Genomic DNA, 16,369 nt, shown 5'->3' on the forward strand with positions numbered 1-16,369 from the left:
GCCTTTCACAGAAAAATTCAATTTATTATATGCTTTTACTGTAATTTCAGTTGTTGAGGCAACATCCGGAAATCTGACAGCCTACAGTAAGTGTGGGAAGAAACGTTGTATGACCGTCATTTTATTGAGGCTACAGTTGCAACAAGTTAGAAAGACTTGCTTTCTAACTTGCTGCAAGTTAGAAAGCAAGTCTAATTTTGTAACAATTAGTCAGTTAAATGTGGGATATAGTTCTTAGTTCAATTTTTATTCTTGCTAGGCTTCAAAAATAAACCTTTTAATTTTCTCTCAAGACTTGTAAAACAATTAATTTTAATACCTGTAAAGAGATTATTTGCCTCTTCATGGAACTCAATTCCATTGCAAATAAAGGTAATTTCCTTCAGCTTTACAACAAATTTCTCTTACTAATAAGAGGGACAGACTGAGGAAGACAAACTCTGGTAAGTGTGGTGATTGATTTCGTCCAGTAGCCATCAGGTCTCAGATGACTTTACTGTGATCAAAAGGAGGATCGTATGTGGGAGAAATGTACTGAATTCCTGCTCACAAATTGAAAATGTTACACGTTTAGAGAGCAAAGAGATGAAATTCTGCTTTAAAGCCGAAAATCTATGCTCTTGTTTTATGGCAGTAAAACTTCTCCATAATCCTGTGGTGAAATTGTGGGAGTATGTGTGTCATCAACATAGCTAAGACTGTTAGCTATGTTAGCTAGGATGGGTCATAGTGAAGCCTGTGGAGAATCTATGTCACGTCTAACCATGTGTATCTCTACATAATAATAATTATCAATTTAATTTGTACCGCACTTTTCATTAGCAAAAATCTCAAAGTGCTACACTGTGCAACTACAATCATAGATAAAATCAGCATCATGAAAATCATGTGGAGGCAGAATAGGCTTGCTTAAATAGAAAAGTCTTTAAGCATCTTTTAAAGTCAACCAGTGGTTGCGGAGCTCTCAAATAGTCCGGGAGAGAGTTCCAGAGACGGGGGGCAGCCACAGAGAATCCCCGACCACCCATGGTCTTTAATCTGGATCGAGGAAGGTGGAGGAAGTTGCAGTCTTGTGATCGTAGAGATCTGGTGGATGAATGTGGAATGAGAAGGTCCTTCAGATAATCCGGTGAGGTTCCGTTTAAACACTGATGGGTGATGAGAGCGATTTTGTACTGAATTCTGTAGGTGACAGGAAGCCAATGAAGGTCATGGAGAATAGGTGTAATATGGTCAGATTTATGGGCTCTCAATAGAATCCTGGCTGCGCTGTTTTGAATGTATTGAAGCTTCTGAAAATGTTTTTTATGGATTCCAACAAGCAGAGAGTTGCAGTACATAATTATTGTTTGGTCAAACATAGTGAACAACCTTAAAGCTGAAGAAAAATTCATTTCTGTCAAACAGATTCCTTAAGAGATTTTCATTCAACATGGCTGAATCCCCAACAAGATGTTTAAGAGCCTCTGTCTTACATGTTACTGCATTGTGTCTGCATTTACAAAGAGATCCAACTCTACAAGATGTATTGCCAGTATGTTTTGTAGCACTAAACAATCACAGACAAATTTATTAGAATTTTTGATAAGCATGCTTTTTTTGCTGCAGAAATAATTATTGGATTTATTTAAACGAGGGTTTCTAAAAGCAGTTATGTTCAGTTTTTGCTCCAAGACATAACTCAGTATATTTAAAGAAACAAAGTTAACCTGCAAACTTGCGGAACATTCTGTTGGATTAGAAAGTCAAGCAAAACAACACTGATGTTCTGGATGTTGCTTCAGCTGTGCGATGTTTAATTATTTATTTGCCTGTTTGTGTGATCCAGGAATTCACAAGGAAGTTTCAAAAGAGGGCCTGGATTGGTCTTACTGACAGAATACGAGAGGGGTCCTTTAAATGGGTGGATGGGACTGTGCTAACAAGAAGGTTCTCACATTGATGTTCATTCTAATTCAACCATAAAAGGAATTAGTTACATGCTACATATATTAACCAGAGGTTGATGTTCTTTGCCTAAAACTTGTTAATCTCTTTTTTATTTCAGCTACTGGTGCTTTGGAGAACCTAAACATTTTCAAGGCAGAAATGAGGACTGTGTGGAGATACAGAACTTTGACTCTGAACACAGCTGGAATGATGCTCAATGTGCAAACAAAAACTACTGGATCTGTGAAAAGAACTTTGATATTTAACATAAACAAGAGTTTTCTGTTTGGAGCCTATTTTATCTAAGTAGTTTACAAGACAAAAATATAATGATGTGCTTTCCGTTTATCCCACAGAGTATCTGCTTTAGTTGTTCTTTGATTTCTAAATTGATGTAATCAGAACAATTCAACAATATGACAGCTGACTTTTTATTGCCTGGGACCTTGATACCCAGTTAGCTCAAATTTGCAGTCACTGCGTGCCTTTTGTCATTTTGGCTCATCAGTTATGTATCTTATTCTGACTTGATCTTTCTCAATAGTTGATCAATTTAAGGAATCTCAGCATCTTATAAATGTCTAAAGTGAAACTTTAGTTAACCAAATACATTTGTAATAAAATTGACCAAGTAGCAGTACAAAGAAAGTGCACATGCAGTCACATATAGATATTTTTTGGCTAACCTATTTTAATGGCACAGTTGTCATTTTGATGACATGTTTAGAGTAATTGTTGTTGTGAGTTAGCATTTTAAAAATCTAAAAGTTGAGTTGCATTTTAATTTAGCCTGCTCTATGATTACAACAGCCATTAGTGTGTGTGTGTGTGTGTGTGTTAGTGTGTGTGTGTGTGTGTGTGTGTGTGTGTGTGTGTGTGTGTGTGTGTGTGTGTGTGTGTGTGTGTGTGTGTGTGTGTGTGTGTGTGTTTTAAAAATAATTTTCAATTGTAAGCAAGCAAAATAAAAAAATATTTTAAAAAGCATAATCTTTTACTGTTTAAAATACATTATAACAAAAGCTAAAAATATTTGGGTCTACAATATTCTAAAGACATATCACAATACGAAAGTTTTGCAGCTCCAAGCTTCCACTCGGAATGACCTTTTTTTATGTATGTATATAGACACTTCCTCAAAATCTCCTTCTGCAATATGGCAAGATCGTTGACGTGCCAAATGAATGTGCAGCGCACTTTGCGACTCGTGCGATGAAGTGACGTAGTTGCAAAGGGTCGATATCCATAGAAACCAGTAGGGGGCGGTAGACAGCACATCATGCTTTACTTCCTCAAACAAAGAATGAGCTAACGTCCAATCAAACAAGACCTCAGTTTTGAATGTGAGCTGATACCGAAAAAACTACAACACCGATACCAGTTTTTCGGGTCAGGTTTGCAATTTGGGACTTCGCCCCCTGTTTTGGCTCATCATCCGTTTTCAAGCCCCAGCCATCTTTTTTCGACAGTTGTTTCATGGGAACCCAGGAGGGAGAGAGAAGTAAGGCTACCACGACTTTCTGGCTGAAAGCTAGCGACACGTAACGCTTGCGGCTAAAGTTTGGTTTCTGGATGGCTAATATTGTCGCTTCTTACAGCTGGACAGACGTTCATTGTAGATATATATTTATTACAGTGATAACAGGTCGCCGTTTAGCCTTATCCCATAAAGTTCCTGTTGGCAACCATTAGCAACGTTAGCTTGCTACTTTTCAGTTTACTTAACCGGCAAAGTTTGAGGAAAACAGCGTTAGAGAAGTCACCAATGTTGCAGGCAGATGTGTTTTCTCACAATAAATGCTGGTTTCTTTTAGAACAAAACATGTCAATTAAACTTTTAGCCTGAAACAGTAGTTAGTGTGGCGAAATTAGAGTAAAGAAGCAAGCCAGTGTGGTTGTGCAGTTAACTGTGTTAGACCGATTTATTAAGGATAGTTTAAGGAGCTGATGAATGAGGAAGAAACTTGGCGAATGAGAGGATTGGCAACAGGAAGTGAACAGGAAGCTACATGGAAGGTCTGTCGGAGAGAATGTAGGTCCTACAGATTTTTAACAATATAATTTCAGTGAGGGAGTCTAGGAAATTATAAAGAAACGTACTGCTGATCCTCATGAGGTTGCGAGTTGGAGTAACTAAGAAAAGATCCAGTCATACCACCAAGATGTGAGGAAATAGTTACTGAATCTAGTTATAGAAGAGACTTATTTATTTTTGACTTTATTTGTGGCGATTAGTGAGATGCTGTTTAGTTTAATTCAAAGTAAGATGACAACAAATGTTATGTCTGGAAGCGCTGATGAAGTATGCAAAACGGTGTAGTTTGCAAAAGTATCCATACACATTGACGTTTTCCCCAAATTTTGTAATTTTATAGTCAGGATTTTGGATAATAAACCAAGTTGCACTTCGATATATTTGGGAAGTAGAGGGAAAAATGATACATGGTAGGATACTTGGTAGGATCAGCTTTTGTCATAACGCTGAGATGTTCAAAGCTTTGGAAAGATTTTATGCTCTAACACCGATTTAAAGCTGCAGTGTCTAATATTTCTAAAACATTTGCTTTCTACATATTTGCTAAAACTATCACTATGCGGTGACGGTATGGAATGAGACAGAGAATGTGTAAGAGAGAAAAAAAAATAGTGCTCCCCCCAGAAATGCACTGCTCTGGACAAAAACAACCAATGGGAGTCTGGAGGAGGGTCTTGGCGCCGTCAATCATGCTAGTGTTTTTGTTTCTTTGAATGCTCAGGCTAGTTAGCATGGCCACCAATAACAGCGAGTAAGTTGTTTTCCTGTAACGGTAAGTTGTTTCTCCACCATTAACAGTTCGAGCAGAGCATACATGAGCTGATTGACGACGTGAGGCATTTCTGTGATGCAGTGGAGGGGCACGATTTTTTTATTTATTTTTTATTCAGAGATTATCTAATGCCATGCTGTCACAACTTATTGATAGTTTTAATAAATATGTAAAAGAACATTTTTTAAATAAAAGTTATGTACTTTCTTCCTCCCCTCTCAGCTGTGGTTCTTGGTCCTTCACAGAACAGCTAGATTTACACAAAGAGTAAAATAAATGCTAACGGCCTCCGCTTTTAACTATTTATTTATGCGCTACACACATTATTGAAATATTTATACTACCATGAATGCACTTCAAATAATCCCTAGTATGTGTTTCCAGTTATATCCATATTGTATACTGATATTACTGAACAGCCAGTTTATCTTATTGAGTAAAACAAAATAAAAATTGGTATTAAAAAACAGTAGACATAAATAATCAAGAAAAAGTATTTTCTAAAAACCAAAGGGTAAAATCTTTTACAACTGAGTCCACGGATCTGAAGCTCGGTGGGAAAAGAGTTCCTGGGGCTGTTGGTGTGAAATCTCAGTCAGCTTCTGTTTTCGGCGCCAGTCACAAGATTAAAGAACCTGCAGGGGCCAAATAGATCCAAATGTTCTGAAATATTCAGTGTCTATAAAAAGATTTCGCCCTCTTTGGATGTTTTACCCTTTTACTGCTTTTACAAATCAGTCATAATTTACAAAAGACAGCTTCTTTTTTTACGAAAAAAAATTACACAAAAAGTGAAAACTGATTCCTACAAAGTAATGACAGTTAAATAAAAGTATGTAGCATAAAATAAGTGACTGCATAAATATTCACCCCCTTCAAGTCAGCATTTAGTAGATGAACTTTTGGTTGAGCGGGTTGAAACTTAGCCATACCTGGTGATGAATATGACCAAAACAGAAGTCGCAAAGAGCATATTACAGGAGCAATCATGTGCAGAAGTTTGGAGAAATGTTGATCAGTGTGAAGCTAAGGTGGTTTGAGATAATGGAAAAGTTGGAAGAATGTGGAGCTGAGTGAGGGAGAGAAAGAAGGAAAACCACGGAAAAGGTTCATAGATTGGATAAAATGGAACTGAACTGAATAGAAAAGAAGTGATGTTCCCGATGTTAAAACTAAGCTTTGCCTGTCATCTATTATTGAACCAAAGTAATCCTCTGTCTGAGAGTTGCATAAAAGGGTTATGTAAACCTTGAAATCCAGACAAAAAAAAACGCGTTGTGCTTAAACAGGATTGCTGTTTTGGACTTGGTTGTCGTTCGGCGAGACATTCTGATCTTCTTTTCTACCAGCAAACCCTCCTGACTCATTATTTCCCCTTTTTCTCTGCAGACTGGGTTGATGTGGCAAACAATCTGCTCAGCAGGTGTAACATAAACCTGAAGTTGAGCACACTGTCGGAGTGCGGTCCGGATGTTTTCGTCACTTTGTACAAGACTATCCTTGGGGAGACGGTTCCAGGTAAAATCAAAGTCCTGGGCAGATGAAATATTTCTGGAGTCGCTCCGATGATCTGGTGTTCATCGGTGGCCACGTTTTCTCGAGACTGAGTTGTTAAGATGGTTGATCCGGATTGTTACTGGCAAGAAAGGTTATAGAATAATATTTCCTGAAGCGGATGCCCGTTAACTCTTGCCTTAAGCAACATGTTTATGTTATAAACATTTTGCTGTCTAAAATGCACAAACATAACATTCAATTAACAAACACTTGATCATTTGTTACAAAGGACGCATTTGCAGCTAAAAAATACTTTCCATAATGTAAGAAGCTCACACCTTTCTGCTTGGCTTATTAACATCTACTGTATACAGTGAAGTTTTGATCTGTTTACTTTTCTGAATGATTAATAATTGGATAGCAAAAGGTGCTTAGGAGATTGTCTTTTTTTACAGAATATTAACCGGGTAAAGCTAAAAATGCCACTTGAGTTCTGGGTAGAACATATTTACAGACAAAAGTTTTTTTCTTCCTAAATTCAAAATGTATGTATTTTTTGTACAGTTTTGCCTTAATTACTCCTCTGAATATGTTGAGCTTTCAGAAGCCTTTTATTGATTCTGCACACTCCAGTTAATGAATAATCAATTACTATATGTGAGTAATCAATTCATCACTATTAAGCCGATTAATCGTTTCAGCCGTACTGTAAACATCGGTTGAGGAAAGAGATCAAGTGAAAAGTCCAAAGTGATGATTTCAAATTAAATGCACAGATCTCCTGGTCGCTGGTTTTGAGTTATGCCGATTTATTTATTTTTTTCTTCTTCTATGTTTGCATTTTAGATTATATTGCCTCAGCGAACAGTCAAGAGGACGATGTCCACAACGTTCAGTCTGTGATCGACTCTCTGTCTCTGGATTACCTTCAGATCAGCCTCTCACACATCACAGGTACAGAAACGAAACGACACACACTCCATATTTCTAGATTTGTTTCATGTCTCTTCAACATGGCTGGGTTATTTACTTAATCGGTGCATTAAATCACTTACAGCAGTGGTTGACACAGTGGGGGTTACGAAATGATTTTCAGAATAACACGGATGTGACCCTTTAGATGTACGGAGAGCCAAAAAAGACAAAATTAAATAAATGGATGCATCGTGAAGTAAAGACATGTACCTTTAAATGTCTCATTGAACAATGTAATACACTTGTTAAATTATTAAATTAAATGTATAATATTTGTAATTTAAAAAAAAATGTAATTATAAGAATTATTTCTCTTGGTTTATTTGTGTCTAACTAAAATGAAGTTATTCTATTTATCGTCTCTGTCGATGTTATTTTGGCGATCACGGGATGGAAAGTTTAAGTCCTGACTTATGGGAACGTCTAACGGCTCTAACTCACTGAGTTTCTGTCTGCAGGAGAAAATGTTGTCAGCGGAGACAAAGAGTCGATCAAGAACCTCCTGGAAATCTTTGACGGCCTCCTGGAATACCTCAACGAGGAGCTGAACGAGGAGACGCAGAACGGTGGCACGCGTATGTTTGTCTTTTCTCATCAGATTTATTAATGATCTGCAGGCTTACCCTTTTAATGAAATCATTTTTGTTGACGATTCTGTCTTCTAATGTAATTTTGAGGATTTAAATCAGTATTGTCGTTTGGTTTTAAACTCGTTTGCATTTTGCTTTTCTCATTTTTTCTTCTGTTCGATCTCTAAGTAATCCGTCCTGTTCTCGTCTCCAGATGAACCTAATGAGGATGAAGCTGATGAGAGCAAGAAGCCGGCCAACCTGGAGACGCAGCAGGAGAGGAGATCAGTTTCACCCAGTGTAGAGTAAGAGCTTCTCCAATGAAACCAAAGCTGCAACTAACGATTAATTTAATAATCAATTTATCTATTGATTATTCTGACGCTCGAGTAATCAGATTTAAAAAATGGCCCAGTCTACAGATTTTTCAGTTAACCACTTAAGTCTTTTTTAATACAATATTAGAAATACATTAAAAGATACAAATAATCAAATTCCTTTTTAAAATCTAAAATTGACATTTTACTGTCTAAACTCCTTTAGTAAATCTCAATAAGCTAAAGCTAAAACTATCACACTGTCTGTGTATCCAGTGAATGATTAATCAACTGCTAAATTTGTTGATGATTATGTCAGTAATCGATTAATCTGATTAATTGTTTCAGTCCTAAAGGAAACTGTTTTTTCTCACCTTAGATAATTATGTCTCATTATTATGAGGCCAGTTTTGGCTCTGGAGGCTAATTTAAACTCCCTCCAGGCCACAAATTGATTAAATTAAAAATTTATTTATTGTGATTTTGTTTGTTTTACCTGCTCAACAATAAATAATTTTTTTTATAAAAATCTGTATGTCATTAAAGATCCAAAACATTGAAGGGGCTTCAGATGTTGCCTTACTAAAATAAAAAATGTAAAAAAAAATTTGAATCACTAATTGTTTTCTGTTTTTCTAGAAAAAAATCTCAGACTCTTTACTTGTGGTCAGGGGCTGAAAACATTTTTTTTTTGAAGGGTCACAAATGGCCCTCGAGCCACAGTTTGAACACCCCTATTATAAGGAAAGTTATAACATCATTAAAGTTTTACATGTTGACTTGATTGTTCAGATTTTGGTTGAATTTGTAGGAAAGGATGTTTCTAATTAGTTTCCTCTGAGCCTCTGGCTGACCGTGGGGTTTGCAGCTCATGACTCGGAGCGCCGCTCTGCTGTTGACACAACTAGCCGCCTGCAGCAGAGTCAATACTGAAGCCACTCAATGGGAAAATGTTCACACACTCACATCTTGTTCACGTTGAAGAATAAATTATTTTAAAACGCATCTAATGCTAAACTTCTTCTTTTTTTTATTTCAAGTTTTGTAACTGTGTTATGAAACTTTCTTCATGACTGACTCTGGTTATATTATATTGGTCAGCCTTGGTGCAGCTTTTTCAAATAAAGTTTTCTTTGTGATGTGATTAGCTAGAAAAACAACCAGACCTGTTTTCCAACACGAGGTTTTAACTTCTTGATAAAACCTAATGAGTCAATTCTATATTACAAAGCAGCTGCATGTTTTTTTTATGAAACCGTTCTGACTGATTTATGCTCAGGGAAGCTGAGATAATAGATGGTTTTAGTTTGGAGAAAAAAAAAATGGTAACACAATGTCTCATTTGCAGAAACTCGGAGGAAACTGGATCGGCTAGTGAGCTTAAAGGATCGGATCAGACGCTTACGGCCAAACAACAAGGTCAGTCCATGCTAACTGGGATTAAAAAATAAAAATTCTTTCTTTGCATTTTTAGCCATGTTTGAATTGTTACAGTATTTAACATGCAGTTTTTTTTTTTTTTTACCAAAGCAAATGTAAAAAATAACAGAGAAATTGATGTTTTTGTGTCTGCATGGCAGAACCGGCCGTCCCTCCTCTGACATCAGGCGCCGTCGACGTTGAGGGAGCGCCACACCAGGACCAGATGTTCTCCGCCATCCCTTTGCAGCCGCCCAGCCAGCGGGACACGCCCCACGCTCCCGGCCACCCCCTCAGAGCCGCTTCCCTCAGTCAGGGATCCACCGAGGAGACCAATCCTGACATAACACGGGTTGAGGTAGAATGTGATTGCAGTAAATATGCGGCGACATTTAGGCTACTGCTTCAAAAACGATGGGGGGCTCATTCCGTTTTCCCACAATCTCACTTCCTGTTTCTGCAACGCAGCACATTAGAGGAAGGATGTGAAAATGCTGACGCAACCTAAACGATTCGTAGAAAGAAGTTGGTTTAAAACCAACTTTTACTTTCATTAAAACCTTTATAGAAGTTTGGTATTACTCTTAAAAATTGCTTTTTTTTACTTGTTTATCTTCTTATTCAATAAGTTTGTGTTTTTAGCCGGTTTTTTTACCAGTATTTTTAAGTTGTTTTGCCACAGAAGAGAGGAAATGCCTCACTTTCGCCGTAAAAGGGTTGAGTCCTGTAACACATCTGACCTTTTTTACTGCGGATGTTTGTTTGCAAAGCTTAACAGAAAGCCTGATTCTACAACAGGGCAAATAAATACAAGCCAAAGAGTCTGCAAAAACTTCAGTCTGAAGCGCTTTCATTCTTCGACTCATCAAATCTGATGCGTTCGTTGTTTGTTTGTTTTTTTTTCTGAAATTGCTGTGAAGAAAAGGAAACCTTAAAAATGCATTCAGCAATAAACTGTCACTTTTTTGTTTTGTTTGTAATCTGAACCTGAATTTCTGTTTCTCTGTCACAGGTCTCTAAAGTGACAACAGAGACTCTGACCAACGGGATCATGTCCCCGGTGGATTGCCTGTCTTCGGGTGAGCAGAAACACCCAGACTGTTTTGGAGAACGAAAAAGTCAGGTTGTGTTTGCCCGTGATCACTTCCTGGTTCAATCTCCAGGTGGAAGCGACGACTCTGCCTCCAGTGGGCGGCGGATTGCGGCAGAGATGGAGGGAGAGACACTGGAGGTAGAAAATGAGGTTTAAATCTCTGCTCAAGATTTCTCCTCCCGCGCCCCTCCCAAAAAATGATCGTTGTATTAAACCAAATCACACCAAATTCTGCCGTTTCATAGCCGACCAACGGGGGTCCGAGGAGGGTGTTGTTCCGCACCCAGCCCAATGTGCTTTTTCTCAACCTGCGGGACGAGGTGTCGGCCATCACGCCTTCGCCGCCAGACACCGATGAGGACGGGGAAGTTCTGAGTTGTATCCAAAGATTTAAGGACCGAGGAACAAGTCTCAGAACAAGCACAGACATCAGGTGAGAATTTTGCTGTAGGGGACAAAAAAACCTATCACATTAATTACAGGGTTTCTGTAGTGTTGGATTGACCTTCAAAAATCCAAAGTCTTACCATTGATTTTTGGTGCAAATATCTTAGCACACATGAAATACGACAAAATTAACTTGCAAGTAACTTTTCAGTAAGATATTGGAGCTTGTTTTAAGCCAATAATTCCTTAATTTTGGTGAAAAACTACTGGTTCCACAGGCAGATTATTTCACTTATAACATTGTTAGCCTAATAGCTAACATGGGAAAAATGTCTTGTTTTAAGTGAAATAATCTGCCAGTGGAATGTTAATCAACATTATGAATTATTGATTTAAAACAACCTCGTATATCTTGCTGAAAATGTACTTATAAGTTACTTTCTTTTAATTCAAGTGTAATATTTTCTCAAGAATCTAGATTTTTTTTAAAAAATTCGGTCAGACTTTGTATAGATTCACTCTCCAAATATCATCAATCATTTCTCCATCCGCTCTACCATAAATTCATCTATCCATCCGTTTGTTTGCATGTTTCTTTTTTTTAAATTAAAATATCTCAAAGAATTTGTTGCGAATCAGAATCTGGGAAACTGTGGACTGTTGAACACGAAAAACATGCGGAAACCGTGTAAATAAACCCAACATTGCCGTCCGTCTCGTCTCTTGAAATAAGCAGGACGGTACCGGAGAGTTCAGAAGAGTCTCTGGCTTATCGAAGAAAAAGGAACAAGGAGGCGGAAGAGGAGCTGCATCACATATCTGAGAACCTCTCTCATCGCCTGGAGGAGCTGGATCTGGTGTGTGCTCACGTCATCTACGCTTGAATTTGATTTGGATCAGTAGAACAACCAGCAGTTGCTGCGTTATCACTGTTCTGTGTTGGCTCTATTAACGCTGGAGCTGCATTCTCTGTTTTTTGTAGAGAACCGTAAAGAACACCAGCATAAACAGTGCGAAATGTATCTAAATATGTCTCCAGCTTTATTCAAGGCCAGATAAGGAAATTAGAGAAACAAGAGATTAAAAAGTACTGCTATCCCAGTAATGAGCTTGTTTCTTTTAGAAGTTATGAGAGAAAATTTGAGATACAAAGATAAAGCGACTCATACATTTTTTAAGTCTGAAACAATAATAGTGACTTCTGTAGATGATGTCATTCATCAGGTGTCATTGATAAGTAGAGCAGAGGGTCATCAGCGTAGCGGAGGACAGTGGTGAGGACTGACTGTTCTGATTTATAAAACTGAGTTTCATATTTCAATTTACTTTCATTGAAATATTTAGTTGTTTTGAAAACTTTTATTTATGTTTCAATCAACCCCATATTTTATTTTAGGTCAAATTAGATATTTTAAATTATAGCAGCCCTTTTTTTTTAAAATTAAAATTGAAAAGAATTTTAAAAAATTCTAATTTTTAGTCAAATTAGATGTTTTCAGAATGTCATTTTTTTGTTTATTTTTTTATTAAAATTGTATTATCTCTTATTTATACTGTATATAAAGTCTATGCACCTTTCCACCCGTCACTCCGTTGTAAGAAAACATCCCTGTTTGCCATCATTTTTTAAAGTGTGGCTCCTTGAACAGAAATGATGGCCCATAGCACATAACAAGAAAACAAAGCAGGACCAAGTGACAAACCCTGAGGAACACCAGAATTAACTCTAATGGAAAAACTACAATCTTTAAGAAACATGTGAAATAAAAATGACATGAAATCAAACAAATGTATGGTTTCAGGAATAGTATGTTGTTGTTTTTTTTTTTTTTAAATGTATGTAACTGTGACGTGCTTCAATTCAAACAATAAACTGTGTAGATGCTGAAACGAGTCCTGGGAGAAAGCGACGGGTCCCACAGCAGCAGCGGCGGCGTCAAGAGGACCCGTCGGAAGCACACAGGTTACAGTTTCACCTACAAGACAATCGTTTTTATCAGCCTTTAGAACGACCTCGTATGTACAGCCGTGCACTGAACTGGGACGTTTCTTCCAGAAAAATCTGATCCTGACAAGCGGAAGGCCTCCACCTCTCCTCGTCCGGAATGTCGCTCCTCACACGGCCAGCTGGAGGAGGCCATGGCGGAGGCGCTGAGCCTGGATGACGGAAAACAAACGAACCTGCAAGTTCCTCATCATTCGAAACGAGGCGAGTCGCACCACAGGCCGTCTCAGAGGAAGGTGTGTTTCTGTTCAAGTAAAGACACAAGAATTACTTCACACGAAGCAATGCGTTATTTTCTTTTTAATCAATTCCTGTGTCGATAAAACCAAACCTTTTCAGCATCTGGAAAGTGAAGCTTACGAAGAGGAGCTGAGAAGGTGTGAAGAGAGGGAACGAACTGAAATCCAAATGGCACGCAGAGGAGCTCAGAAGGCTGTAAGTCCGAATTAGAAAAGCATACGGTTTCACTATTTTTTGTAATTTTCATCTATAATGTTTAAAGTAAAGAGCTTTTGAGAAATATGAAGAGGAAATAGTCTTAGAAGTGAGAGTTCTTCATTTTCTTTGCTATTTAGCTGTTTCTTCAATCATAATAAACCTGCTATCAAATATTTAAGAGGGAAAGTGTTTTCAAAATTTTCCAGTATTAATAATACTACCTGAACTACAATGGTTGCCATGGGTTACCCAGGTAGATATTGATGAGAAAACATAATTACAGTAATGTTTGTCTGGACAAGAAGAGGGTTATTGATGCGTCGTTTGTCTCTGTGTGTAGGAGCGAGAGTACAGAGAGGCCATTCTGAGAGACGTTTCTCCATCACCCAAACCATCTCCTGGCAAAACAAAGACTCAACAAAAAGCACAAACAGCAGCACAGAGACGCTTCGAGGTGCCCAGGAAAACTTCATCTTGTAAGTCACAACCCGTCACCTCTGACCTCATGTTAGCGTCAGGGTGGTGTTTTGGAAAATGCCCAGCTCTGAAATGTTTATTTCTACATCTGTGTGCATCAGCGGGTGTCCCACAAGGCTCTGGTCTAGGTCCAATTATTTCTAGGAGTGACTTAGTGTGTGGACAGCGTGATGCTTTAATACATTTCTATGCTAATTAATGATTCAAGGCCTACAAAAGGGTGTTTATTCCACAAGTTTAACGTAGATGTTATAAAGCAGAGACTTCTCTTCCCGTCTCCCTCCCCCCAGTGAGAATAAAGGAGAACGAGTTGCTCCCTTTGCTGCGGGAGGAGCTGCCTCACCTTCTTGTCTCTCCTCACGCTTTGGGTCGAATGTGGGAGCAGCAGATGCAGCAGGTGGACGGGCTGCACGCCGTGTCGTCCTCACGCGATCCACATCATCACAAACTCTGCAAGCAGGTCAGAACGACTCCAACAAGTGAGATTTTTTTAGCTCAAATATATGGGAGTCTTGAACACCCCGACATTAGTAGCAATTTAAGCATGTTATTACTGCACAGGACAACTGGGCACGGGCTAATTCCTGGGTTGAAAACATGATAATAACCAAGGTTCCTAAGCAGTTCCCAAGAAAACATTCCAGATCGTGTCTTTCTGTTTTCTGTTCCTTTTAAAGTAAACAGTTGCAGCCAATGCTTTAAATTTTGATCAATCAGAGGAAGGAAAAAAACAAGGAAGTAAAAGAGGGAAAACCTAAAGAAAGAGTTTCACAAGGAAGGAAGTCACACAAAGATTGAGAACAGGAAGGACGAGTCATGACAAAAAGGAAGGGAAGAAAAAGGGATGATGAGGAAGAAAAGAAGGGAGGGTGGAGCAGGACACAAGGAATGAAGAAAGGATAAAGGGAAGGAAAAGAGATAAAGGACACATTTAAACTGTAAATGGGAAATACAAATGTAAGCCTGTTGCAATAAGCAATTAAACAATTGAATGATAAATATAAAATAAGATCGATCATCTTCCTTCTGATTATTCATATTTTTTGAAGGACATTTAATTTATGGTTTCTGGTGTGTGTTTTTATTTATGTTTTATTCATCGTTTCTGGTCGCCATTTTTTTATTTTGGATGTTTAAAATATCTTCCAGTTCCAGTGTTGGGTGATTTTTATTTATTTATTTTTACAAAATCACAGTTAATTGGTCTTTATCAGAGAGCAAACTGACATTTTTATTCCATTATCAATATGTTCCTTGAAAATGGTCACAAAACGTCAATATTATCGCAACAATTACTGGCTCAATTTTTTGCTAAGAGAACTTTATTGTGACAGGCTGAGTCAAATCCATACGTTTCCAGGAACCCAGAACAATTTAAAGAGTTTCTGATAGACAGAGTGACAGACAGACAGACAAAGTGACCGTCTCCCTCTGACTGCTGCTGGTTTCTACCAGCTGTGTAAACCTTGTTATCTGGGTTTATTCCAGAGCACAAAATGATGAATACAATCCCTCAGATTTGCGTTGGGCATGAACTCCTCCTTGTCTTTCAGCTGGAGGAAGCTCAGAGGAAACACGACCTGCTGGTGGATCTGGTGAACAGAGACCAGGACCACAACAGGCGGCTGGTGAGCATCACTGGAGCAAACATGTCCAAAACGCCCAACCAAGGAGTTCTGGCTTCCCCCTCCGTTGTCGACATGCAGGGAATCCTTTAACCTCCTTAACCTCCTTTTCTTCCAGAGGGAGTTTAAGGAGCGGATCCAGAAGCAGAAGTCGGTGCAGAGCAAACTGCGGGAGCAGCGGCAGCAGATCGCCCGGGCCAAGAAGTACCACAACGACTACCATGTGCAGCACCGCGCCCGCCTGATGAGGGCGCGCACCAAGGAGGAGAAGGTGGGCCTTTAGCGTTTATTATTCATCCTGATCCATTTTTCAACATGATCGTTTGGATTTATTGTTGTCATAATAAATTCCAAATAATTCCAAGTGTGTGTGTGTATGTGTGTGTGTACGTAGATGTTTCGGCAGCTGTTCGAGGAAGGTCTGGAGCTACAGAAACTCCGGCTGAGGGAGCAGAGAGCTTATGCCAAGGAGCAGCAGCTGGAGCACCAGAGACGACAGCAGGACCAGTTCGAGTCCTTGGAGAACTACTACAAGGATCAGGTACGACAAACACACCAGGTGACCCGCCAGCAAATAAAATTACTGATAATTTTCATGCATTTTGTCTTTTTCAGTTTTCATTACTCGCTGAGAAACTCGCACATGAGCGGGAGGAGATCCAGGTTCGGAAAAAAGCTCAAGAAAAGGTAAACTCATTAGGAAGTAAAAACTATACCGTATTTTCTGCACTATAAGGCGCACCTAAAAACCTTCAATTTCCTCAAAAGCCGACAGTGCACCTTATAATCCGGTGCGCCTTATATATGGACCAATATTGAGCCACAACAGGTCTA

At 38.6% G+C, this 16,369-nt stretch overlaps 1 protein-coding gene across 3 annotated transcripts in view; it reads left to right on the forward strand.

Annotated features, from left to right (window-relative positions):
• Positions 1-3,187: 3,187 nt before the first annotated feature.
• LOC103472330 (centrosomal protein of 95 kDa) overlaps positions 3,188-16,369 on the forward strand; it is a 15,194-nt gene continuing 2,012 nt past the window's right edge. The window contains exons 1-20 of one of the 3 annotated variants that reach the window (XM_008421938.2): positions 3,188-3,427; positions 6,123-6,251; positions 7,077-7,184; positions 7,664-7,780; positions 7,989-8,079; positions 9,440-9,510; positions 9,672-9,868; positions 10,523-10,589; positions 10,674-10,741; positions 10,849-11,036; positions 11,724-11,847; positions 12,872-12,953; positions 13,047-13,231; positions 13,335-13,430; positions 13,774-13,909; positions 14,201-14,370; positions 15,464-15,538; positions 15,654-15,806; positions 15,930-16,076; positions 16,151-16,222. In XM_008421938.2, the coding sequence (XP_008420160.1) occupies positions 3,403-3,427; positions 6,123-6,251; positions 7,077-7,184; positions 7,664-7,780; positions 7,989-8,079; positions 9,440-9,510; positions 9,672-9,868; positions 10,523-10,589; positions 10,674-10,741; positions 10,849-11,036; positions 11,724-11,847; positions 12,872-12,953; positions 13,047-13,231; positions 13,335-13,430; positions 13,774-13,909; positions 14,201-14,370; positions 15,464-15,538; positions 15,654-15,806; positions 15,930-16,076; positions 16,151-16,222 (2,301 nt within the window). In that variant the 5' untranslated portion in view covers positions 3,188-3,402. Of the gene's footprint in view, positions 3,428-6,122; positions 6,252-7,076; positions 7,185-7,663; positions 7,781-7,988; positions 8,080-9,439; positions 9,511-9,669; positions 9,869-10,522; positions 10,590-10,673; positions 10,742-10,848; positions 11,037-11,723; positions 11,848-12,871; positions 12,954-13,046; positions 13,232-13,334; positions 13,431-13,773; positions 13,910-14,200; positions 14,371-15,463; positions 15,539-15,653; positions 15,807-15,929; positions 16,077-16,150; positions 16,223-16,369 lie in introns of all 3 variants that reach the window. The other 2 variants (XM_008422094.2, XM_008422018.2) reach the window with 2 other exon arrangements.

This window comes from Poecilia reticulata, linkage group LG1 (assembly GCF_000633615.1).
Source record: "Poecilia reticulata strain Guanapo linkage group LG1, Guppy_female_1.0+MT, whole genome shotgun sequence".
In the NCBI taxonomy this organism is placed as follows: Eukaryota; Metazoa; Chordata; class Actinopteri; order Cyprinodontiformes; family Poeciliidae; genus Poecilia; species Poecilia reticulata.